This window comes from Chiloscyllium punctatum, chromosome 18 (genome assembly GCF_047496795.1).
Source record: "Chiloscyllium punctatum isolate Juve2018m chromosome 18, sChiPun1.3, whole genome shotgun sequence".
In the NCBI taxonomy this organism is placed as follows: Eukaryota; Metazoa; Chordata; class Chondrichthyes; order Orectolobiformes; family Hemiscylliidae; genus Chiloscyllium; species Chiloscyllium punctatum.
The window spans coordinates 82,320,310-82,347,707 of record NC_092756.1 but is presented as its reverse complement, the minus strand read 5'-3'; the positions used below and the strand labels follow the sequence as shown (position 1 = coordinate 82,347,707).

Here is a 27,398-nt window from a genome sequence, read left to right as displayed (position 1 = left end):
ATCCAACACCTCCTCTACTGTCCTGCAGCTGAAACATAAACCCAGATCTGTTCCTTGGAGAAGCTGGGATTTGTTTTCCTTACAACAGAGAAGGTTCAGTGGAGGTGCTCAAAATCAGGAGCACAATTGTTAGAATCAATAAGGAGAAGCTGTTTCTGATGGCAAGAGGTAAATGGAGGACACAGATTTGCAAAGGAACCACTGGTGACACAAGAAAACAGGTCAAAGTCTGGGAATTCTGCATGTGAGGAACTCACCTCCTGACTCTGCAAAGCCTGTCTGTCATCCACAAGGCACAAATCAGGAGTGTAATAGAATTCTCCCAACTCACCTGGATGAATGGAAGGTCCAACAACTGCTAATATGCTTGACATTGCTCCTTGAAGGTAACAGGACAGTTCATTAAGGTGTTAGAGACATATGGGATACTTGCCTTTATTAGTTGAGGCATTTAACACAAGAGTAAGGACGTTATGATGGAGGTATACATAACATTAATTAGACCACAATTGAAGTACAATGTGCAGTTCTGGTTGCCACACGTCAGGAAGGATATGATTACACTGGAGAGGAGGTAGAGGAGATTCACCTGGGTGCTGCCTGGGCTGGAGTGGTTCAGCTTTGAAGAGAGACTGGATAGACTGGGATTGTTTTCTTAGACAAGGAAGGCTGAGGGGAGACCTGACTGAGGTATACAAAGTTATGAGGGACATAGGTAGGGCGGATATGAAGAAGCATTTCCTTTTTGTAGAGAGGTCAATATCCAGGGTACAAAAGATATAAGATAAAGGTAAGAGGTTTGGAGGAGATTTAGGGAAGAACTTTTATCACCAGAGATTTGTAGGTATCTACAACTCATTGCCTCAAAGCGTATTAGAGATGGGAACCACCCATCATTTGAAAAGTACATAGATCAGTATTTAAAACTCCACAGCACACAAAGCTGCCAGTCAAATGCTGGAAAATGGGACTAGAGTAGATAGGTATCTGATCACCAACGAGGGCACAATCATCTGCAAGGCCTCTTTCCAATGTTATAAAACTCTACGACTCTAAGACAATCCTGGACAAAGCAGCCTTCTTGATTGGCACCCCATCTACCATGTTCAACAGTCATTGCCTTCACCATCAACACAGTCACGGCAATGTGTACCATCCACAAGATGTACAGCAACAATTCAGTCAGGCTCCTTCGACGGTACCTTAGAAACTGGTCACCTCTCCAACTGAGAACGGCAAAGCCAGCAGATACATCAGAACACCGCTACCTGCAAGTTCCCATCCAAGCCACACATCACCATGACTTAGAACTGTCCCTTCACTGTTGCTAGATCAAAATTCTGGATCTTCTTTCCCTAGAATACTGTGGGTGTATCTAACCTCCCAAGGATGGCAGTGGTTTAATAAGGCAGCTCACTATCTTGTTCACAAGACCAATTTGGGATGGTCAATAAATACTGGCTCAAACAACGGTGTCCACATCTAATTAGAGTCATAGTCATAGGGTTGTACAGCATGGAAATAGACCCTTTGGTCCAACTCCCCACTGACCAGGTACATTAATACATTTTTGGGAAAGTTAGTGGTCAGGCCTTCTGTTTTTAGGTTTTAAATTCTCCTACCATAAATACTACTTAAAACCTGCCTCTTCAACTAGCTTTTGTTTATTTATCTCCTTGTGTGACTTGTTGTCACACTTTGCCTCATTCACTCAGGTGGAGCGCCATGGGAAGTTTCATTTCGTCAAAGGCACTACATAAATGCAATTTGTCATAGAATAACAAATCTGGGTGACTGCTCAGAGCAGCATGCAAAATAATACTAAAAGCAGTACCCATTTATAAACTCTACAGGCACTTTTGAAGGTAGAATTGAATGATATTCTCGAAAACTTACACATTCTGAGATTCATGTCTTAGGTTACCACAAGAGGGTGTTGTGTTATGCGACATGCCACTCTGACATTGTCTAGAAGGTGTATCACTCCCAATCAGTGAAGATTATTTTGCATCATTAGAAACATTGTACCTTAACCTTAATAGTAACTTAAAACAGACATTTTGGGTTCAGCTGGAGGCAGGATACAATGGCCTCTGGAAAGCCCATAAAATAAAGGTTTCCCTGCATTCTCTTGAATCAAAAAGGGCTTGCCTCAGGGATTGGATGCCTTGGAGCTGATCACAGCTTTCAGGGTAGAAGCACCAAGAGTGGTGGTGGTGAGAAGGGCTCTGCCTGTGAGATCCTTTATGCACACCCGGACTCTGCCGCACCGCACGCTGCCCTCAAAGCGGCTGGGGGCGGGGTCGGGGGGGAAACGAGACTGTCACACACCTCCTTCTGGAATGTGCCTACACAGAAGTCTGGAGAGGAACGCAGTGGCGCTTGTCGAGGTTTGTCCCGAGCAGCGCCGTGACGCGGGACTCCGTGCTCTACGGCCTGCTCCCCGGGACTCACACCGAGACGAACATTAACTGCGCCTGGAGGATCATCAACTCGGTGAAGGACGCTCTCTGGGTGGTCCGAAACCTGATGATCTTCCAGCTGAAGGAATTGACCCCGACTGAGTGTTGCAAACTGGCACATTCCAAGGTCCAGGACTACGTGTTGAGGGATGCACTGAAGCTTGGGGCAGCTTCCGCCAAGGCACGGTGGGGAAAGACCATCGTGTAACATCTGCCTGCCTAAAGAAGAACAGGGGGCCCACGCAGTAAGGGGGCTCCACTGACGCCTCAGCTAAATACACGCATAGTAAACATACAGACCTGTATATATAAATGATTAATTCCGATCTCTGTGTGCAAAGAAATAGAATGTAAACGTATGAATGGCATGACCAATTGTACAGATCATCAAAATATTTTATGAATAAAGTATATTTTTGAAATAAAAAAACAACCTTGGCAGGAGTTCTCAGGAGATCAGAAATGCCACAGCCAGAGGTGTGAAGCGCATCTAATCACAGGAGTGACATTTACATCCCTGTAGCTGCTGGGTTTTCCAAAGCTTGCATTGGCTGTATCCCCCAACTGCTGCCCATCTCTGATAAAACCTAATGAAGAGGCAACACCTCAAAAACTAGTGCTTGCTAATAAACCTGTTGTACGATAACCTGGCGTTGTCAGATTTTTCAACTTTGTCCACCCCAGTACCTCTAAATCTGTTCAAACCAGAAGTGAGCACTGTTGTGTATTCACTCACTGTTTTGTTGCATAGTTTATATCAGATTTAACTACAGTCGCTCAGTGGTTAGCACTGGTGCTTCACAGTGCCAGGGACCTGGGTTCAATTCCAGCCTCAGGTGAATGTCTGTGTGGGTTTCCTCTGGATGTTCTGGTTTCCTCCTACAATCTAAGGATGTGAATTGGCCATGCTAAATTGCCCAGAGTTGTTGGGGTGTGTAGGTTAAGGGAATGGGTCTGGGTGACATACTCTTTGGAGGGTTAGTGTGGACTTGTAGGGCCAAGCAGCCTGTTGCCACACTGTAGGGATTCCATGTTCATTGGACTAGGTTTATTTTCACATACTCACACAAAAAGTTTACAAGTCATCATTTACAGTACCATCTTAGGTAAAAAGGTACCTTGGTACAGAATCATACACAGTGCTTTAAAACATCTCTACAATTTCAGAATTTCTACACAACTACTCCCAGTTTAAACTTCTCAGATCTTTCTGAAAGTTTCTGTTCACTTTCGTTCTCAGAGGTTGTAAATAGTTTTAATCAATCAAGAACAGTGAGCATAAATCAGTCAACAGACTAATGTAGGCAAATTCAGATTAATTAAACAATTGAACACTCCAAACCCGTTGGAGTAAGGATTCAAATTTTTAGAACTTTTACCTACCAATTGAACCAAGCCCACCCATATTTCGGAATTAAATTGATCCCTTTTGTATCCAAACTAGTCACAGTACTTTTTTTTAACATTAACACTTTGATGTTTTAATTTGTCTGGAAGCTGACTACTCAGGTTGCTTACCTTTGATCTAACCAATTGAAATGTCCTAATCGAAATCAAATGTAGAAATTGCAAAGGCACTCGTCATAATTTTGAAGTCTTCCTTGGACTTGGGGGTGGTGCCAGAGAAGTGAAGAATTGCAGAGGTGGTGTAAAAACGAGTACTGCATCTATAGATATGTCGGTTTCACTTCGGAGGTGGAAAAGCTACCAGGAATGGTAATTCAGGACAAGGTGAAATTGTCACTTGGTCAAATGCATGTAAATTAACAATCAGCATGGATTGGCTAAGGGTCAATAAACAGAGAAAATAGATGCAGGAGTAGGCTATTCAGCCCTTCAAGCCTGCACCACCATTCAATATGATCATGGTTGATCATGCAGTTTCAGTATCCCACTCTTTGTTTTCTCTCCATACCCCTTGATCCCTTTAGTTGCAAGGGCCGACTTCCAAAAGGTTTGCGTTGAAGTGTTACACAACAGATTTGAGAGCTAATTCATGGAATAAAAGGGACAGTCCCAGAATGGAAATAGAATGGGTTGAGTGACATGAGAGTAGTGGTCAACATGTTTTTGACACTGGAGGAAGGCTTAAAGTGGAGTTCCCCAGTTATTGTTATTACTACTTTTGCTTTTCCTGAAATATATTTATCTTGGACCTTCGTGCACATGGCACAATTCCAAAATTTGTACCAAGGATAATGTTGAAGTCCAAAGGGAAATAAACAGATTGATGGGATGGATAATTCACACATGAAATTTAATACAGAGAAGCGTGAAATGATTTATTTTGGTAGAAAGAATGCAAAGAGAATATTAAAGGATACAGTTCTGAAGAGGTAGAGGAGAACAGGGACCTGGGTGAATATGCACATCATTTAAGGTAGCAAGAATTAACAGTGCAGTTAATTAAGCATACAGGATTCTTGGCTTTATCAATAGGGAATTTCCTTGCTCTTGTCGTATTAGGTTAGACTACTACAGAATACTGTTCTGGCCTCAACTGGGATATTGTCTCTAGGGCGAAGCACCACATTTCAGGAAAGATGTAAAAGGAATTAGAGAGTGTTGACAAGACTCACGAAGTCAAGGTGAAGATGCTCAGTTACAAAAGATTGATTGACAAATTTGGTATAGTTTTCTTTGAAGAAATCTTTGAGTGGAGCTTTGACAGAGCTACTCAAAAAATCATGAAGGTAGGTCCAGTCAAGAAGAAAAGGGTGTCGTTTTAAGGCATTAGGCAAAAAAATCAAAGGAGAAATGAAGAAAAGCATTTCATATGTCAAATGGTTAGGTTTGGCATCCTGAGGGTGTGTTGAAGGTAGGTTAAATGGAGTCATTTAAGAGGGAATTGGATTATTATGTGAAAAAGAAGAATATTACGGGGTCAAAATGGCCTCCTTCAATGTTGGAACCGTTGTATGTGATAAGAAAATTCCAAAGATTCACGACCCCAAGTGAATAAATTTGCTTGGTCTCTTTCCTGAACTTATAACCCTTTAACCCGACACATACAATGGTTATGGGCAGCACAGTGGCTCAGTCATTAGTTCTGTTGCCTCACAGTGTCAGGGATCCAGGTTTGATTCCATCCTTCAGCAGTGGTATGTACAGTTTGCACATTCGCCAGATGTCTGCGTGGGCTTCCATCTACAATCCAAAGATGTGCAGGTTAGATGGATTAGCTAAAGGAAGTGTAGGTGACAAGGATTGGGGTTGGTAGGGTGGGTCAGTCAGTGTGGACTCAATGGACACATTATAGGGATTTTATGAATACTGAAGGAGGCCATTTGGGCTTCTGTGCTGGTGTTTACTCTCTTAAAAAGGAACCTAATGCTACTCTTCTCTCCACTCCTATAACATTCTTCCTTTCAAGATAAGAATCCGACTCCCCCTCAAATGAATACATTTAACATACCTTCAACACACCCTCAGGCTGCCAATCCCAAAACACTTGTTGACGTGAGAAAATGCTTGCTCTCACGTCTCTTATTCTGGATGACTTGAACATGGTTGTTGAATAGACTCATTATCAAGGTTGGCAGACTCTTGAATAATTACTGAATCACAGGTAGGATATTAGTGCAGGTTAAACATAGCCATGAACTTGACTTATGCAGCAAGCTCAAGAGACCATGTGGCCTAATTTTTAAAAACATTTGTTGGCTTCCATCACAGAAAGCAATCCCATAAAGTTAATTACCTTCCTAGACGTTCTTGGATCTATTAGGCCACCCATATCATCATTGGGTGGTGGTATGGAAGTCAACATTTTAATTGTAACCCTTCAGGGCAACCGAAATGCTGATTTCTCCATCTCTTGATGCTGCCTGGCTTGCTGTGCTCTTCCAGCCTCCCTGTGGTGCACCTTGGATTCCAGCATCTGCAGTTCTTTTGGTCTCTAACCCATATAATCATGGCACCCTGGTTCATGTTTTTACCCGTTATCCATTTATACAATGAGAAGCTACCAGGGAAGTGTATGAGAACCAGAATGTCAACATTCTGAAATACAGTTAAGGAGTTCTCCTGAAAGTGATGGGCCAGATATTGATGCACTAATCTGACATTAATCCTTTCCTGCTACAAGTGAAAAGGTACAGCTGACTCTTCATTAGCTTGCCCCTTACAGCCTTGTTATTGCAAGAGATCAGTCCTTCAGTTAATATGCTGCATATCTCTGGAATTACCTGAACCATCTTGCATCATAAAACCTCCTCACTTTCTAAAAAGCTTTCTTTACTCACTCACTATTTCAATCTCTTTCTTCCCAGGGTAAATCACTTGTCTGCATAATATTTCTGAAGATTTTAGTCAGTGAGGAATACCATCAAATCAACATCGGTGTTGGTTAAATTTTATAGGGCACCAGTCTCAGAGATCAAAAACAGAAAAACAGTAATCACAGAACAGAGGGTGTTGCATTTCCATTTAACAGGGATGAGCCACTTATTTAAAACAACTCAGCCAGTCATTTCCCACAAAAAGAAACTGCACAAATTCATTACACAAGTGCCTTTATTTAGGTGCATTTATTAACAAGTTGTAAAGCTTTACTGAAGCATACATACAGACTTGTACACAATTAACACATTCATTTTAGAAATCTAGTAGTTATAATTCTTCAGTTAAAAAAGTATAGGGTTAAACAAAGAAAATGCAGTTTATTATGCTACCAGAAACTAATTTAATTGGCCCATTTTTAATCCAGTTCAAATAAGAAAAAAAGTTTGTTTTACAACTGCGCTCGATTTGCTTCAATCACAACTTGCACTTAATGCAAGGGGGTGTATATAAACATCTGTCTTTCCATTCTAAATAATTAGAGCCAATTCATTTTGTTGTTCTCATCAGCCCCAAAATTAATTCCTGTAAACAGAGTTTTGTTTAAGTCTCAAATCAGCAGGATGAAAAATAGATCAGGTTTTCCACCAAAGCAGCTGTCCACAGAAATTCAGTATTTCCAAAAAAAAAAAGGTACAGAGAAGGGAGAGTACAGAATATTGTACAAATTTATTTCTCATTTGCAAACATTGAATTTTCTAGTTCTTTTTCCTATAGCTAAGGATTATTAACTATTTTACATTATATTTTACACCTCCATTTTAACATTCTCAAATATATTTTATCAACTGTAGGAGAAACATTATCATCAGTGATGCAAGTTTGCTCATTCTAACCCTAGCTGTGCAAACCTCCACCCACCCTCCCCACTGGAATAAAATGTAGAAAACCAAGTGCATTGTGGGAGAAATAGATTATTGGCAGCAATCAACTTCTAGAAGAGCTACTGGAATTTCCCCCCACTTCAATCTTTCAAGGGCAGTTTATTTTGTTTACATACTGAGAATTTTAAATAGTCCCCCAGAAAGCCCCATTTTGTGCTGAAGTGGCAGCAAATAGTTGAAACAAGTCTTCATTGAAGAGATACATTTCTTTTCTGTTGGCAAGGTTGGGGGGGTGGAAAAGCAGGGAAGAAAGAGGGGGTGGGTCGGTCCTTAAATTTGCAGGATCAGTGTTCCTCTTCCATTGAGGCTTCAGCTTGGAGGACAGACCTCAGTATTGTGTTAGCAATCAGAACAACAAGCTCAAAACCCATGTATACAAGACACAAAGCAAAGCATTTTCAACATGCATTATCCAAATTTCCTGTTATACTGTTGTTACTTGCAACGCATACAAGAGAAATCAGTGACATACAAAATTTAAAGCATTTCTCTCTTTAATGGGATGAACGCCACTGTAGTCTACAAACTTATGAACACATCAAACTCCTCAAATTCACACACTTAAGACAATGTGTAACCTTTTCATTCTTAATTGCCTTAATTAATTGCTATGGCTGAAAATAAAGCAGAGTCCTTCTACAAGTCCTGCTTAAAGAACCGCACATGCACATGCCTGAATTCACTAAATAGTCTAGTTAGCTGAATTTACACATCATTAATGCCTCTCACTATTACAATGGGAATTTTGGAAAAATAAGATTTATTCTCTCCATGGAAATGCTTTACACACCCACATTAGTTAAGAGGATGCAGTCATGGGAAGTTGGTATGTGTTCTGGTGTGAAGGGTAAGAAGAGGTATCATCTTCATACAGGAGACATCTGATCATTTTAATAAAACAAAAAAAAATTAAGACACCAAAGCAAAACGTCACTACTAAAAAAGGATCCCTCATTAAATGTTTAAATATAGGGAGAGACTGAAAGAACACCAACCAATATAAAACCAATGCTCTCAGCACCTGACTTTTGACAAATCAGTGCAGCACCAAACTCTGATGCTCTCTCTCAACATTATCGGTGTTTATCCAACAAACTTTTAAACAAATCGAATTGCTTTTTCACAAATGACATTAGTATCATACAGTGCATGCTATACACAACAGTAGAGTAGGCCATGGAATGAATGCAATATAGAGTCAGACTTTGCTCCACTGACTCAGTGCTTTGTCAGTGGAATAGATTTGATTAATTTTAATGATCTGAAAGTATTTACGTTTATGATTTCCCTCCTGCATCTGATTTTTCAAAACAGATGCAATGAAGAAACATTTAGCAAGTTATCAGCATTTGCAGCTCAGTAAAAGCCTTGCACAAGGGCCATTTGTTTTACAGCTACACCCTGTTACATAATTGAATGTAGTGAAAGATAAAAGTTGCAATAAAATGAATTGCTTTTAATCACATTGTGGCACAGTGACAATCATCCCAAGAGCATACTTTAATTCAATAAATCCTCCATTAATTTCACTTTCTTATAGTGCATGAACGACTGGCAGTCTATAGAAATCCAAAAAAAAAAGGCATTTGGCTACAAAATAGGATTCTGTGAAGTGGAATTAAACATAGCTGGAAAATGAGTGAAGAATCAAAGATGGTTCGCTACATGGAATAGCAGTTGATTTGTTGCCATTTCTGGCCTGTAACCGGCCAATGTCAACAAAGTAGATTTCTCCTATCATTTGGAGGCCTCATTATTAAGCAAGTTAAACATAATCTTTTTTTGCTCAAACTGATAAACCAAGGAGTGATGCTCAGGCAGTCCTACAACCTGAAGGAGTTAAGCATTCTCGAGTGATTATCAGCTTGTACTCTTAAACACAGTCTTAACTTCCACAGTCCAGTCAACTGTTGCGAAAGAGAATTGTAAAAGGTTGAAGCAGAAGAAAAGCTTAGGTTACCGAGTAGAGCAGATAAGACCGAATGAAACAAAAAAAGGTAGCAATTGCATCACTCTTGGATCAGACTCAGCACGGGAGTTAATTTATTCACCACATCATGCTAGTACCCTGATTGCCCTGGTTCAGTGGAACTGGGATATCAATAAGTGTACACATATTTCTTTTAGAACAAGTTATATTGTTGTACAGTTGACAGATTTGATGCCAATAAGTAGGAGAAACTACAAGCTAGGGTTTAGATTGCTCCTAAACATGGGCAAATGCTCTTTCTAGCTCTTTGCAAGTCACAGTATGTTCTGAACAATCCAAACACAATCACAGCATCCTCAAAAAAAAACACACACACACAAATAAAAAGAAGCCACTACATGCCAAAGAGCTTTTAAAAAGATGAATACAAGGTCCAGTCAATGAAAGAGCATGTTCCCAGCAACCAAAGGAGAAGCTTAATACTTGTCAACTTGGGAGTATAAATGAAATACCCGTCTTCAAATTATAATCACAGGAACTGTGGCAAAACATCAGCAACAACATTTTTAGATTGTGATTTCATATCTTGTAGCTGAAGGCAGCATTTAGAACTGCTTTTAAAACACTGAGTAGAGGATTAATGATTAAAAAATTCAAAGTGGGTTGTGGTGGAGGTCATCCAAAAAGAGTCAAACAGCATAGTGTATTGGTTTAAGTATACTTACAGTGCATCATTCTTTAGCTAAATAACCAAATCACAATACTAGAACTCTAATACGTAGGTTTCAAATGCTCATGATCAAATATCTTTGATCTTGCAACAACATTTGTATTGCACAGCTTCAGGCCAAAGTCGTATCAAGTTAATACAAAACCCATCGTAGTGGATCAAACCCAGATCAGATTACTGTGTCTATAAACAGGTGTAACTGAATTTTTCCCCATCCCCCTTAAATAATATTTTTTAAAAAGGTGACCTTAAGTAGCTCATTCAAATGATAAAGGGGATGAGCTTTCTTTGTCTAACCACCAAACCTACAAAGCATTCCTCAAAAGGTTAGTCTAAATTATTTTCTTATAGAAGAGATATTTTGTATAGAGATTAAAAACAGATTCTAATCATTCCAACCTTTCCATACCAAAAAACTCTAAAGCCTAGAAATGCTGCTGCATGATTACATGTCAAACAGCATCATAACAAAATGACTATTTTTACAGCGGCATTTAAAATAGCAAAATGATTTTGCAGGAACCGGTTCATTCACTTGCATCACAAAGTAATTCCTTTAATTAAACTTAGTATATTTTCAATACTATACTGTCATTACAAGTTGCATTTTTACACTGTTTAAAGGATGAAATTCATCAACACTTGCTAACTGCTGGCTTTAGACAGCCACAGAACACCAGCAATATCCCAAAACTGCAAACTGGTCACGTTAGGTGAATATTTTTGCTTTTAAAAGGCAATAGGAATTCTAAGTTTTCCCAGTGAAAAAGATCTTGTAGGACTTCATGCAAAATCATTCCCAATGCCTATCTAAGATATCAAAAGGGAACTCGCAGTCCAAGATGCAATCTGCTGCTGGATGGTGGAATGAGGCTAGGAAGCAGCTTGTTTCGAATAGAAATGCAGCTTCTAACAACAGAGTTTAAGAAAGTGGACAATTCACAAACAATTGGAAGAATCAGCACTTTGAACAGATTCAATTGTTCTTCTTCTCCTCTGCTGGAGTGTATGGTGGGGGCTGATCCTACAATAGAAAACACTTGTTTTATATTGGAATTTGAATATATAAGCAAAACACAGGCAAATGTTCTTGGATTGATAAAGTAGCAATACCTGGTAAAAAGATTTTAAAGTGACAATAGGTAATGTCAAGCCAGTAATTCCTTATGTTCGATACTGTTTTTTTGGGGGGGTGGGGGGTTCTGCAGATTGGTGAGTGGTGGTGGAACTGCAGAGACTAGTGAAGAAAAACATGTCCTAATTTAAAAAAAAAGGCAAGGGTCCTATTCCAGGAATAAATATAATTCCAACACTAAGCTTGTGAGTTAAATGAAAAAAAAGGGAAGATGTGTGCGTGAGCTCCTTATGGCTCCAGGTACATACAAACATAATTGTCTGAGGTCTACTAGGGATCAAGTTGTCCATGTCCATGTCAAAAGCCACACTTATGATTGCACTCACATTTGGTAAGATTGTGGTATTTAGCTCGGACTGAAACAGCCTGTGCTTTGCTCCTAACTTGTATATTTAGATTATATATATGAACAGACAGTACAGTATCTGCACTTTCAAATGTTTACATTAAAGTACACATTGGGTCCTGAGAAGGCAAGATTAGGAAATTAACAATTGTAAACAAGGAGATGGCAGACACTTTGAACCAACACTTTTTAATTGGTCTTCATTGTAGAAGACAAAAAGCATCCCAAGAAGAATAGAAAATCAGGAGGAAGAATGTGGAAACAAAAAAAAAGTTGCTATATAAACTCAGGGTCAAAGGTCCACAGGGCCTGAAAGCTAGCATTCCAAGATCTTAAAAAGGAAGTGACTGCAGAGATTGTGGATTTACTGGTTGTAATCATGCAAAATGCTCCTCATTCTCAAAGCTTTACAAAGCTTTTGATAGGGGGAAACGAGTAAATTAGAGAAAAAAGTGATTTCGTTGAAAATCTAGGGATCTAATTAGTAGATGACAAAAACTGGAGTTGGGAAGAGTGAGGAAGGTTGTCAAAGGATACAGGAAGGAAAAGTGAGGACTGCAGATGCTAGAGATCAACAGTGTGGTGCTGGAAAAGCACAAGTCAGGCAGCATCTGAGGAGCAGGAAAATCAATGTTTAGACACAAGCTATATCAAAGGATACAGCAGGACAAAAATCAGTTGGAAAATTGCGCTGTAAAATAGCAGCTAGAATTTAAACTGGACAAATAGGAGGTGATGCATTTTGGGAGGTCAAATGCAGAGGCAAGGGTACAATAAATGACAGGGGGTTTAGCAGCATTGATTTACAAAGCGACCTGGAGGTGCAAGTCCATATTTCTCTGAAAGTGGGAGCACAAGCAGATAGGTGGTAAAGGAGAAGTCTGGCACACTTGCCTTCATTGGTCAGGACAGAGTATAAAAGTTAGCAAGTCATGGTGCAGCTGTATAAAACTTTAGTTGGGTCACATTTGGCTCAGTGTGAGCAACTCTGGTTGCCACATGATAGGAAGGTTGGGGAGTTTTGGAGGGGGTGCAAAGAGGTTTACCAAGGTGTTCCCTGGATTGGAGTGTATTAACTATAAGGGGAGGTTGGACAAACCTTAATTGCTTTCACTACAGTGTGGGAGACACCAGGACAACCTGAAAATAGTCTATAAAATTATGTCAGGCATGGGCTGGGTAGATAATCGAAGGTGTATTTTTCCCCAGGGTGGTAAAATCAAATACTACAGGGAAGAAAGGGAAAGTTTAACAAAGGAGATGTGCATGGGAAATAGGTGCCTGGAACCTTTTGAAGTGCTAGAAGCAGATGGGATAGTAATGTTTAAGATGCTTTAGATGGACACAAACGCGCAGAGAATAGAGGGACATGGATCATGCGCAGGCAGATGGGATTAGTTTAGATTAGCACCATAGTTGGCACAGATATTTAGGGACAAAAGGGCCTGTTCTATGTTCTTCATGAATGCAACAAGGGCAGACAAACAGGGAGCTAGAAGATGTAGAGTATTTGGATTTCCCAAAGTTGTTAAATGGAGACTCAAAAGAACAAAGTCATAGAAATGAGTCAACCTTTAAAATAGCGGCAGTGAACTCTCACCATTGGCATGTAGACACTGTGAGGATTGGACGGATTGTAGTAAGCACTAGAAGCTGCTTCTGCTGCTTTAGCTCCACCTGAAAATGTCACAAAGTGTAAACCAACATTTTGCTTCAAACATTCCCATACCAGCCACTCAAGCCTACTCTTCCCCTCTACCTAAAGAAACATTCCTAAATTCTCTCTTCCCAAAATATCATTCCTGACCCTTTTCCCTCAAATACTACACTTAAATGCTGCAGATTCAGATCGATTAGTTCACGGCTTACGGCAGGCATCAGATACAATCATTTCCATAAAATGGAAGATTGCTATCAATGAAACTGATGGAAGAATCAGAACACTCCAGACACCAAGTTGTTTACATTCACCTCAACGGTCACACACCTAGGCCTTCGACATAAATCACCTTGGACCTCAACAGCAAGATAACACAGAATTCACTATTGATTTCTTCAACACCACCTTCAGAACACTGATTTTTTCAATCACCTTAAAAAGAACCCAGTTAGCTTAAATCAGGTTGCGTATATTTAGATTTCCTGTCAATTAACCTAATGTTATTCACTTCAATTACTCAGTGGTAAAAAGTCCCACATTCTCACCACAGAGAGGTGGCTTCGGAGTGTTCGGCTACTTTTCTTGGTGACTTTCTTATATTTTTGTATCTTACTTTTTGGATTGTGCCAAAGAAAATATAGGCCCTGAAAATATAGAAACTCCCTGAGCTTCAGTAATAGTTAATAATGCACGTTACTAAGTAAATAAACTACAGACCTTATTCTGAAAAGATCTGATATATGCGACGTACATACCAGGCAATCCAGGGTCAACCACACTGACTGGAGGTGGTCCAGGATAGGGAGGTGGTGGTGGCATATACATGTCCATTGTAGGAGCAGATGGATAGGCACCTGAAAATGCACAACAGATATACAGATGACAAATCCATTTTTATTTCACTTGACTGGTTTCTATGGCAGCAACTGTTATTAATACAAAGTGGGTAAAAAGTTTATTTGAATAGATTATGCTGGCATCAGCTGGAATGCCTAGGGAGACCATGCAACAAAACTGACACCATGCAGCAGAGGTCACTGCTTGCATTTTTGCTTTATCCATTTTCCTCAAATTGATTCAGCAATTCCTAAACCGAACCTCGTTATCAATGTATTACAAGAATAGAACTAGAAAGATTTTGGCAAAAGAATGTTAAGACAGTTAGTGAAAATCCATTGCAAATGCAATCCCATTACTGAGATACAAATTTTAGAAATAAACAATTTTCTGGAGGCCAGAACTTTAAGACAGTGTGGTTTGGAATGTTAGGTGGTTGCACAGAACTGGCTTTGGAGGGAGACAGTATAAACAGATAATGTTGATTCACCAGATGGAAGTTAGATCTTTTCTTTCAGAATATAACATTTTGGGTTAATGTAGAGGTAACTTGAGACATGACAAGGAAATTGTCATATTCCTGGGAGAAATGTCACTTTAAACCTATAGTTTCGCAAAGTACTCCATTCATGGCTTTCCTTAGCCCACAACACAATGATAATTAGAGATGGGCAAGAGCAACATCCACTTCCCATGAAAGACCAAATAAAAGGACTAGTTCTGTTGTTGACTAACTGACAGATTAACTCCCATATTCAACTCCTCCAATATGGAGGTAACATGCAACATCAGAATAGGAATTGGCCCACTGGTATCTTACATATCACAACTCCTATGCTCCTCTGATCTGTCAATTATTTGTCACTGCTCCTGCTTCTAGAACTGAATATGAAGCTCATTATATCTTAGTGTTTACCACCACAGTTTATTACAAGTTAGGAACTTCCTTTCTTTACCTGGTGGAGGACCATACTGGTATCCCATTGGTGCAGGTGGAGGCCCATAGCCCCCATTCATGGGAGGTGGCTGATAGGGGTATGGACCATTTGCTGGGTATGGGCCATTTGCAGGGGCAAATCCAAAAGCCATATCAGCCATTGGTGCATATCCATAAGCAGCATTCCGTACCGGAGTACCTCTGGAAGCTAACGGGAAAGAATAAAGCAGAATTAGATTTTGCAATGACAACCCGCATGTTAGATGTAAAGTAACTACTGGGAACTGAACAGCAAGGGTATGACTTGTAAAAACAGGTTGTTATCAGTGTATTACAATACTGATATGTATACACAAAGGAAAATCTCTTATGCAGGGAGCATTTTCAAAACTGATCAGTTGAACGAAGATTACTGCTTGCAGTTCCTTTATATTGAATGATTGGACTGAGGACTCACTTAGTAACATTTCACCAATGCTATCAGTAGTACATCTGTACCAATATATTATGGGAACATTAGACCCAAAGGCTAAGTTTCGCGTGAGATTTGTATTAAATTCATTACACCAGCACAGTTTAAAATACTCTACTGACAATCTACATGCACAAGAGCAAAATCTGTAATTGCACTACCAGGCATCTCGGTTCAGGTCAATGTAGCGTGAAAATTGCACAGATTCAGTTAAGGCAACAACTGCACTGCATATCGAGCTTGAGATTAAATAAGCAGAGTTCTTAAGCACAATTGAGAACATTAGACTTGGGAGCAAGAGGTAGCTATACCACCCTCAAACCAATTCCACCATTCATTACAATCATTTTAGATCTTCCTACGTCAACTTTTCTACCTGAAACACATATCTGAAGACTCCCTTAGGATGCAAGTACCTAGCCAACTCAATCCTGAATACACTACAACTAAACATCCACAGTCCTCTGCAGTAGAGAATTCCAGATATTAACAAAGCCTTCAGCAAACAAAAAAAAAAGGTTTTGTTTTACTTCAGTCCCAAAATGCTGACCTTTTAACCCTCAGTTAGGGGAAATAGTCTCTCAAATATCCTGTCAAATTCTAATAAATTCTAGGCATTTCAAGATGATCATCTCTCATTATTTCTAACTCCAGAGAACACAGGCCCATTTTACTTAATTGTGCCCAAGCCTCTTAAAAGGAATCAATCTTGAGGATTTGCATTAAATCAGCTTCAAGGGAAGTATATCCTTCCTTGGACCTGGAGAAACAAAAGATAAATAGTTTTCTTTTTCATCTCTTGGGAATCAAGGGGTTTTTAGGACAGGGCAGGAGTAGAGTTGAAGTAAAAGATCAGCTATGATCATATTAAAAGAGCAAAGCCAGATCAACAGGGTTACACTTGGGTGCACTTATAATACTTCCATGCAAAGGAGAATACCACAATTTTCATTGTTGAAGGAGAATTAGGGGATTTTATTGTGCATCTGGATCGGTGTTAGATAGCATGTCATATACCCATATACCATGCAAATACCAATACTGTAACCTGATGCTAACCTCCTTTTCTACAGGTCTCAATTCTACAAGGACAGATAACAAGTAAATGCCCACAGACAATTTTTATTATAACCATTTTATGAACCAGTATGAACAAGTTGACAAGTAAAACAGCTTTTACTTGGAATCCAAGGTCAGTAGTTAGACTTAAAGTACTTAAAATTCTATATATTAAAAGTATCTAAAGTTTCCTGGTTAATAAAATCAATATCTTTGGTGATAAAAGTGTGACCTGCCTGCACCCAATTTGCAGAACTATTTCCATACAAGGACCTAGGATCATATTTGGAAATTAGTGGCTGGAAGAGACTTCCATCCAAGTGAAGATCATTCACATGATTCCAAATTACACCTTTGTTTTAAAATGAACAGGATTCAGTGCAGCCATCTCTAACCTACCTTGTTGAGCAACTTTGAACATCAGTTGTCCAAATTCGATGGCTCCACCGCTGTTAAAAACCAATTTGAATGAGGCCTGTCCTTCCCATCCACCTGGAAACCAAACAAATTATGACAAGGATGAATAATTAACTCGATCTATATGTCAGAATAAAACTTTAAAAACAAGAATTAGGTTTGTGTTGCATTTAAACATAGAAAACATGAGCACAAGGGGGTCATTCAGCCTGTCTGTCATGATATTGAATGGTGCAGCAGACTAGATCACCTCACTTAGTACCTTGTTTCTGCTTTCTCCTCAAAACCTATTATCCCTTTAGCCCCAGACCTTTGTCTAACTCCTTGTCATCATTCAAGGTTTTAGCCTTTAGCCACTGTCAGAGAATCAGCAACAGGTGACCAGGACATCAGTGTCTTGTTGCACCTTCCCTTTCTGAATCTATCGTTGTTCAGATAATATTGTGCCTTCCTGTTTTTGCTGTCAAATTGGATAACCTCACATTTATCCATTATACTTCATCTGCCACGCATTTGCCCACTCACTCAACTTGTCCAAATTACACAGACGCATCTCTGCATCCTCCTCACAGCTCACTATCCAACCCAGTACATTTAGTTCCCTCATTGGAATCATTTATATATTGTGAATAGCTGGCTTCCGAGCACCAGTTTCTGCAGTTTACCACCAGTCACTGCCTGCCACTTGGGGAAAAAAAACCTAGCTATTCTTACTCATGGTTTCCTGTCTACCAGTCTGATCTGTGTCAGTACACTACCCCATCCTGTATTTTGATTTTATACACTAATTTATGCAGGACCTTATCACAAGTCCAAGTAAACCACATCCACTGACTCCTTATTAACTTGACAGATTACATCCTTGAAAGAAGTCCAATAGATTTGTCAAGCATGATTTCCCGGTTGTCAATTCATGCTGACTGTCCAATCCTGTCACAATTTAAAAAGTGCCCTGCTCTCAAGTCCTTTATTAAGTCTGCTGCACAAGATAAAGATGCATGGCATCACAGATAATGTATTAGCATGGATGGAGGATCGGTTAACATGAAGCAAAGACTGGGGATAAAATGAGTGTTTTTGCATTAGCCTCAAATCCAAAATTTACAGAATCTTGAAAGATGATCACCAATGCTTCCATTATTTCTAGGGCCTCTTCCTTAAGTATTCTAGAAAATAGATCAATCAGACCCAGGGCATTTATTGGACTTTAATCCCAATTTTCCCAACACCAATTCCTTATTATTTCCTTCAGTTTCACCCTCTCATTAGACCGGTGTTCCCCAACATTTGAAACTTTTAGGTCTTCCTTTGTAAAGGCAAGAACTAAGCTATGTTAGCAAGTTTTGAGAAGATATGTAGCTCAGGTCAAGGTTCTGGATGTAGGTTTGCTCACTGAGCTGGAAGATTAGTTGAGACATTTCGTCACCATACTAGGTAACATCAGTGAGTTTCTGGTGAAGCACTAATGTTAGTGACCCACTTTCTCTTTACGTGATTAGGTTTCCTTGGGGTGATGATGGCATTTCCTGTTTTTTTCCCCTCAGAGGGTAGTAAAAGTATCCTTACATACAGATGAGGAAGGACACCACTTCGACTGGGTCAACACATCCATCCCAGGTCAAGTCAAGCAGAGACACGCACGAGAATTCCTAGAAGCACGGTATTCCAACTGGAACTCTAAAAACATCAACTTGGACCCCATTTACCACCCTTTAAGAAAAAGAGCAAGAAGTGACATCACCAACCCAAAGAAACCTAAAACACAAATAGAGAGCAGGTCACTAACACCAGTGCTTCACCAGAGGCTCACTGATGATCTTACCTGTTATGGTGACAAAACGTCTGAAAATGAACCTTCCAGCTCAGCAAGCAAACTTGCATCCAGAACTAAATTATGTATTAATTGGTATAAATTAAATCAAGATGGAGGACAGGAAAGGAAAAAAAATTGTGCCGTTAAGAGCGGCTCCTTTGAGGTATTTTAGGTGTTGGAGGTGATTTCCTCAAATTCCAGGAGCAGCAATTACTGTTTTAAATGCTGCTGCATTGTTTTAGAACTTGAGGTAAAGATATCAAAACAATGGCACTTTAAAAGGAGGAAAAACAGACAAACGATAGTGACCACATGGTCAGGGAAAGAAACCTACACAGTTGTCTGACATAGCAGTGAATCTGCACATTTACTTTACTGTTTGAGTTAGAGTTCAAGTATCTCTGGACATCGGAACGTGTCTAGGAAAGTTAACAAACAGCAAAATTCACAGTTGACCTTGGAGGAACCTGTGTGGGTGAGCCCATAGCACAGGAACAGAGAAGTGCATGGTTTAAGTGTAATCTTGCTGTAAATCTGCAAAAGTGAGCTCTTTCTTGATTATGTGTTTTATTGAGATCTGTCTCAATTAGATTTTAAAAATATAAACCATAAAGCACTAAGTTAGCCTGGAGCAGAGTTTTTTTTTTAAAAAGAGCAATAAGACAGTGCTAATTTCTGGGTCTATACATCATGAAGGAGCAAAGATGGCCTTTAGTAGAGAGTGACGTGTTCTTCCTATCAGATGTGGGAGTTTAGGGAGAGTTTCCATGTTAATGATGACTATGTCTGCAGGACATTCAATTGATTATGACAACTATCAGATTGCATGGATTGGTTGCAGTGGCAGTTAGATGCAATAAAGGAATTTATAGGAGCTAGGGGCTGTGATGGATAGCAACTTTAGGGAAGGGACAAAAGCCACAGATACACTCAGGTAGATGGGTTAACTCCAGGAAAGGTAGGAGAGGGAGGCAGGTAGTGCATGAGTCTGCTGTGACTGTTCCCATCTCAATCAAGTATGCGGTTTTGGAAAACGTAGATGATGATGCACTCTCCAGGGAATGCAGCATGATCAGCCAAGTTTCTGGTACCAAGACTGACTCTAACGTAATGAGAGCTAGGTTAGGTTCTAAGCTATCGATTGTGACAGGGGACTCTCTAGTCAAGGCACAGACAGACATTTCTGCAGCCGTAGCGAAAAATCAGAATGGTCTGTTGCCTGCCTGGTGCCAGGATCAAGAAAATCTCAGAGGGTGCAGAATGTTCTGCAAAGGGAAGCACAAGGAGGTCCTTGTACACATTGGAACTAATGACATAGGAAGGAAAAAGTACGAGATTCTGAAGGGAGAATATACAAAATTAGGCAGCCATTTCAAAAAGGAGGTCCTCAATGGTAGTAATATTTGGATTACTCCCAATGCTACGAGCTAGTGAGGGTAAGATTAGGAGAATGGAGCAGATGAATGTGTGGCTGAGGAGCTGGTAGAGGTTCACATTTTTGGATCACTGGAATCTCTTCTGGGGTAGAAGTGACCTGTTCAAGAAGGATGGATTGCACCTCAATTGGAATGGGATTAATATACTGACAGGGATATTTGAGAAAACTGTTTGGGAGGATTTAAACTATAAAGGACAGGGCCAGGAGAAGGGGGGGGGGGGGGGGTACTCAGGGAAATAGTGAGGATAGAGATCAAATCAGAGAGTTGGGAAAAAAGGAGTGGGTCAAACATACAGTCAGGGTAGGCAGGAACAAAGCAGAGAACAAAAAGGTAGGACGAATAAATTAAGCTAAATTTGTTTCAAAGCAAGAGGCCTAACAGGGAAGGCAGATGAACTCAGAGCATGGTTAGGAACACCGGACTGACATATCGTAGCAATAACATAGACATGGCTCGGAATGGGCAGGACTGGCAGCTTAATGTTCCAGGATACTAATGCTATAAAAAGCAAGGATAGAAAGGGGTACAAGAGAGGAGGGGGGAGTGAGGTTTTTAATAAGGGATAGCATTACAGCTGTACTTAGGGAGGATATTCCCAGAAATACATCTACGGAAGTTATTTGGGTGGAACTGAGAAATAAGAAAGGGATAATCACCTTATTGGGATTGTATTATAAATTTCCCTCCAATAGTCAGCAGGAAATTGAGAAACAAATTTGAAAGGAGACCCCAGTTATCTGTAAGGATAATAGGGTTGTTATGGTGGGGATTTTAACTTTCCAAACACAGACTGGGACTACCTTAGTGTTAAGGGCTTAGTTGGGGAGGAAGTTGTTAAATGTGTACAAGAAAATTTTCTGATTCAGTATATGGATATACCTAGTACAGAAGGTGCAAAACCTGACCGATTGTTAGGAAATTGAAGTGATTGAAGTGTCAGTGGGGGAGCACTTTGGGACCAGTGACCATAATTGTATTATCTTTAAATTAGCGATGGAAAAGGATAGACCGGCTCTAAAAGTTGAAGTTCTAAATTGGAACTAGGTAAGAATTTTCAAAATTGATTGGGGGCAAATGCTCAGGTAAAGGGATGGCTGGAAAATGGGAAGCCTTCAAAAAAATAAGATAATGGGAGTCCAGAGACAGTATATTCCTGTCAGCACGAAAGGCAAGGCTGATAGAGGTATAGGGAATACTGGATGACTAGAGAAATTGAGGTTTTAGTTAAGAAAAAGGAAGCATATGTCAGGCATAAACAGCAGAGATAAAATTAATCCTTAGAAGAGTATAAGTAGGAGTATACTGGAGGGAAAATCAGGAGGACAAAAAAAAAGACATGAGATAGCTTTGGCAAACAGGGTTAAAAAGAATCCAAAGGGATTTTCCAAATACATTAAGGATAGAAAGGGTAACAGGGAGAAAATAGTGCCATTCGAAGATCAGCAAGGCAGCCTATGTGCAGGAGATGGGGGAGACACTAAACGAGTATTTTGCATCAGTGTTTACAGTGGAGAAGGGCATGGAGAATACAGAATGTGGGGAAATAGATAGTGACATCTTGAAAAACTTCCATATTAGAGGCAGTGGTGCTTGATGTCTTAAAATGCATAAAAGGTAGATAAATCCCCAGGACCTGATCAGATGTACCCTAGAACTCAGTAGGAAGCTAGGGAAGTGATTGCTGGGCCCCTTGCGAGATATTTGTATCATCGATAGTCATAAGTGAGGTGCCGGAAGACTGGAGGTTGGCTAACATGGTGCCACTATTTAAGAAAGGTGGTAAGGAAAAGCAAGAGAACTATAACCCAGTGAACCTGACATTGGCGGTGGGCAAGTTGTTGGAGAGAATCTGGAGATACAGGATTTGCATGTACTTGAAAAGGCAAGGACTGATTAGGGATAGTCAACATGGCTTTGTGTGTGGGAAATCATCTCTCATGAACTTGATTGAGGTTTTAGAAGTAATAACAGAGGACTGATGAGGGCAGAACAGTAGGTGTGATCTATATGGACTTCAGTAAGGTGCTCAACAAGGTTCCTCATGACAGACTGGTTAGCAAGGTTAGATCTCATGGAATACAGGGAGATCTAGCCATTTGGATACAGAACTGGCTCAAAAAGATAGAAGACAGAGGGTGGTGGAGCAGGGTGGCCTTTCAGACTGGAAGTCTGTAACCAGTGGTGTGCCACAAGGATCAGGGCAGGGTCCAATGCTTTTCATCATTTACATAAATGATTTGGATGTGAACATGGGAGGTAGAGAGTTAGTAAGTTTGCAGATGACACCAAAATTGGAGGTGTCGTGGACAGCAAAGAAGGTTACGAGTACAACGGGATCTTGGCCAGATGGGCCAACAGGCAGAAGCGGGGCAGATGGAGTTTAATTTAGATAAATGGGAGGCGCTACATTTTGGAAAGGCAAATCAGAGCAGGATGTATACACTTAATGGTAAGGTCCTGGGGAGTGTTGCTGAACAAAGATACCTTGGAATCCAGGTTCATAGTTCCTTGAAAGTGGAGTCGCAGGTAGCTAGGATAATGAAGGTGGTATTTAGTATGTGGTTTTCCTTTATCTCTAAGACCCCGGCTCACAAACCTCATTCCTGATAAAGGGCTTATGCCCAAAATGTCAATTCTCCTGCTCCTCGAATGCTGCCTGACCTGATGTACTTTTCCAGCACCACACTCTCGCCTCCCCCATGCATTCCTTAATTGGTCAGTGTATTAAGTATTGGAGTTGGAATGTCATGTTGTGGCTGTACAAGACGTAGGAATATTGCATGCAATTCTGGTCTCCCTCCTATCAGAAGGATGTTGTGAAACTTGAAAGGGTGCAGAAAAGATTTACAAGGATGTTGCCAGGGTTGGAGGATTTGAGCTATAGGGAGAAGCTGAACAGGCTGGGGCTGTTTTCTCTGGAGCGTCAGATGCTGAGGAGTGGCCTTAGAGGTCTTTAAAATCATTAGGTTAGGATATCTGGTCGGCATGGACAAGTTGGACCAAAGGGTCTGTTTCCATGCTGTACATCTCTAATCTATTTCCCATTATTACTCCCCCATTTCTGACCGTAAAGGAACCTAAATTTGTCTTCACTAATCTTCTCTCTTCACATAACTGTCGACGTTTTTGCAATCAATCAGTTTGATATTCTCTACAAGCTTACTCTTGTGTTCTATTTTCCCACTCTTAAAGTCTATCTTAGTTTTCCTTTGCCAAAATCTAAACTGTTCACAATCTTCAGATTGGTTGCATTTTTTGGCCAACTTTATGTCCCTTTCTTGGATCTAATAAGATCCCTATTTCCCTTGTTAGCCACAGTTAGGCCACCTTTCCAATTTTATTTTTGTGCCAGATATCAATGTCACCTGAATCACTTTGAAACGTCAAAATGAAAATGGGACCACAATGCCTAACGACACCCCACTGAAAATCAGCTAACTCAGTACACAAACCTGAGTTTGACAACCTGAACTCAAACTCTGCTAACCTCATTTTTACTTGCACTTTAAAAGACCCATAACAGTGTATATAATAGTCCAAAAATAAATAGTCAGCACAATCTTTCTCACATCAGGGGAAGTGATGGCCTCCTGGTATTATTGCTAGACTTTTAATCCAGGGACCCAGATAAATGTTCTGGGGACCCAGGTTCAAATCCCACGGCAGATGGTGGAATTCAAATTCAGTAAACATCTGGGAGTCCAGTGATGACCATTAAGCCATTGTAAATTGTTGTAAAAGTTCATCTGGTTCACCAATGCCCTTTTAGGGAAGGAAACCGCCATCTTTACCTGATCCAGCCTACATGTGACTCCAGACCCACAGCAATGTCCTCTGGGCAATTAGGGATGGGGATGCCTACCTCCCATGAGTGAATAAAAACAATTGCCAATAATCCCACACTATTCCCAGCAGTACACAAAATATGAAACAAATAAAATTGCATTAAGTTCCATTCATCTATTATCACTGTGCTCATTGACCTACACTGGCTCCAGTGTAGTATTAGTCCAGCAACTCAACTTTAAAAAGTCATTTCCAAATAACTCTTTTGCACCTGAACTGCCTAACTTCCTCCTAAAATTAAAGAGATCTCCACACCCCTCCAAATGTGGCCTCTTGTTTATTCTCAATTTTCTCAAACTTCATTGCTCTAATTTGCAAAATTAACTTGATAAATCTGTTTTCCTTCTCTTCTCCTTTTATATTTAATATTTCAGGGAATGTGGCCAGCATTTGTTGTCCATTTCTATTTCCACCTTTACCTCAATATTTGGCTCAGCCATCTCAAAGGGCAGTTATGATACAACCACATTGCTATGGGTCTCACGTCACATGTAGGCTGGACTGGTAAGAGAGACAACTTTCCTTCCTTAAATAAGAAGGAGTGACGAAAGCAGATGAGGTTGGAGAACAATTGATCATTGCTCATCTTCATTGAGACTTGCTTTCTTTTTTAAATTTCATCAATAAATATAAATTCCACCAACTGCCATTATCCCCAATGCATTAGTCTGGCCCTCTGGATTCCAAAACCAGTGATATTACCAGTATGCCACCATCTCCCCCAACATTAAAATGCACCACCTTGGTCATTGGTCTTAATTTTTTTAAATGTTACTCAATATCACTCTTTGTGAAGCACCTTAGAATGTTTCACTGTGCTATATAAACACAAGTTGCTATTTTAATATCATAATGCCTTAATACCATATCCATGGAATCACTGGAAGAGTTTCTAATGCAAGAGAGTCATTTTCCTAAACCCTGGATGAATCACAACTTTTTAAAAACATCAGAAAAATCTAATGTCCTTCCAACATTCTCAGCTGACAGATTGCTTGGAACGTTGGCATTTTGGTTTGTTCCTACATTGGAGTTTTAAACTCTACATGCTCACAATATGACCAATAACTTACACCTCTGCAACATCACCTATTTTCTTCCAAATGCATGATCACTCCAACTAGGTTCCCAGTTAGTCTCATATGCTTCTCTAAAGAAAAAAAGAAACCCAAGTTTTCTCTTGCTCATACCAAGCATGGCATTAGTACACTCACCTTAACCCTCGATAAAGGTGCATATTACAGGAGGACATAGAATTTACAGCACAGAAAGAGATAATTTGACTCAACTAGTGTTTACTAGCCTTCTTCCCAGCCCTCGGACTATGGCAGCTTCAACTTTTTACTTTTACTTCATCCAACCCTTTCTGCATATCTTTTCTCAATCATGTATTTATTGATGTCATGTTCCTCAATTTGATAACAAGCTTGCCATTTGAAAGGCACTGGATAAATCCAATAAAGAATCCAGAAAGAAATTCTTTTTGTGACTTTTTTTTTGATGGAACACATTCCCTTTTAGTTTTGTTTGCAAAATGGATGCAAAGGGGAGCTTATCATTCCAGTCAATGTGGCAAAGAAGGGCAAGTGACAGAAAATCACTTAAGACTTTGATTTAATTAGGATGCCTTCGACATCAATGTCCTGCCATTCCTTTCTCTCAATCCTTCCCCAACGTGAACTTTTACTTCTTGGATTATCTTACATACCTCCAGGTTCTGCCCGGATAGTTCCCTTGATATAATTCGCAGAGAAAACAGGTTGCTCAATAGAACAGTCTTTCACAAGATAGAAAGGCATCATGAATGATTGCATGAAGTTAGTCCCTTTTGACAGAAAGATCATCTGAAATAAAAACACCACACATCCAGAATCAATGTTGTGTTCCATCACCTTGTCCCCATTACACAGTGAAAGCATGGAAACAAAAACAAACAACAAAACCCAGATCCAATTTTCTCTTCCCATTTCCTGGAGGCCCAGGTGCTAAGGATGTTGATTGCTGTCCAGTACTAGAGTACCCATCCTTCAAGTGTAGGCCTCAGTAATAAGTACTGGCAAATTACTCAATCATGTGAATGCAGACCATCTCAGGCTAGCTGGATACTGTCCCCTTCCCCATATTACTTATCTAGGCCTTTCTTTTAAAAAAAAAGGAACTTATTTGTGGGATGTGAGCATTGCTAGCTGGTCAGCAGTTATTGCCAACCCTGGTGGAACTGCCTTCTTGAACTGCTGCTGTGGGTGGGTCCAGGATTTTGACCCCACGACAGTGAAGGAATGATGATATATTTCCAGACAGGATGGTGAGTGGCTTGGAGGGGAACTTGAAGATAGTGGCATTCCCATGTATCTGCTATCCTTTGCCTTCCAGATGGAAGTAGTCATGGATTTGGAAGGTGCTGGCTGAGGAGGTTTGGTGAATGTCTGCAGTACATCTTGTAGATACATCTGCTGTTACTGAACATCAGTAGTGGAGGGAGTGGATGCAGTGCCAATCGAGCAGACTGCTTTGTCCTGGATGCTGTCAAGTTCCTTAAGTGTTTTAGAGTTGCACTCATCCAGGTAAGTAGGGAATATTCAAATTAATCAATCATACTCCTGACTTGTGCCTTGGAGACAATGGACAGGCTTTGGGGAGTCAGGAAACAATTTATTCACTGCAGTATTCCTAGTCACTTGCCTCTCATGTAGCCACTCATTTATCTCAGAAAACGAAATGGTGTATGAACCTGGTCTGATTTTTTTTCCCCCAAGTTGCACCTCAAGCACATTATTCCTGAAATGAGTGATGGTGGCTACAGCTGCCAACTGCACTGGTGACAGTTGCTTAGAGCACAACAGAAATAAATTTGTTGCTGTGAAGAAAAACAGTAATTCAGTATGAAGACAACTGTTAGTGAAAAAGAACTTACCCTGTATGGGGTCAAGTACAACGTTCCCTTCTTGGTGCCCTTAAAGAAATCAGACTTAACGGTCATGTCACTGAATGAGAGCTCCACATCTTTGCACTCTTTTAAAATGCTGCAAAACAGAAAAGAGCAAGTTATATTTATTTATTTATTATATTGGACTATGGATGCAACATATA

At 40.1% G+C, this 27,398-nt stretch overlaps 1 protein-coding gene across 1 annotated transcript in view; it reads right to left on the bottom strand.

Annotated features, from left to right (window-relative positions):
- Window positions 1–6,959: 6,959 nt before the first annotated feature.
- The window catches only part of LOC140489247 (WW domain-binding protein 2-like), a 40,510-nt gene continuing 20,071 nt past the window's right edge, over window positions 6,960–27,398 (bottom strand). The window contains exons 2-8 of the mRNA XM_072588586.1: window positions 27,223–27,331; window positions 26,017–26,152; window positions 17,193–17,285; window positions 15,282–15,470; window positions 14,244–14,342; window positions 13,429–13,505; window positions 6,960–11,371 (exon numbers count right to left, since the gene is read on the bottom strand). Of these exons, the coding sequence (XP_072444687.1) occupies window positions 11,324–11,371; window positions 13,429–13,505; window positions 14,244–14,342; window positions 15,282–15,470; window positions 17,193–17,285; window positions 26,017–26,152; window positions 27,223–27,331 (751 nt within the window). The 3' untranslated portion in view covers window positions 6,960–11,323. The remainder of the gene's footprint in view (window positions 11,372–13,428; window positions 13,506–14,243; window positions 14,343–15,281; window positions 15,471–17,192; window positions 17,286–26,016; window positions 26,153–27,222; window positions 27,332–27,398) is intronic.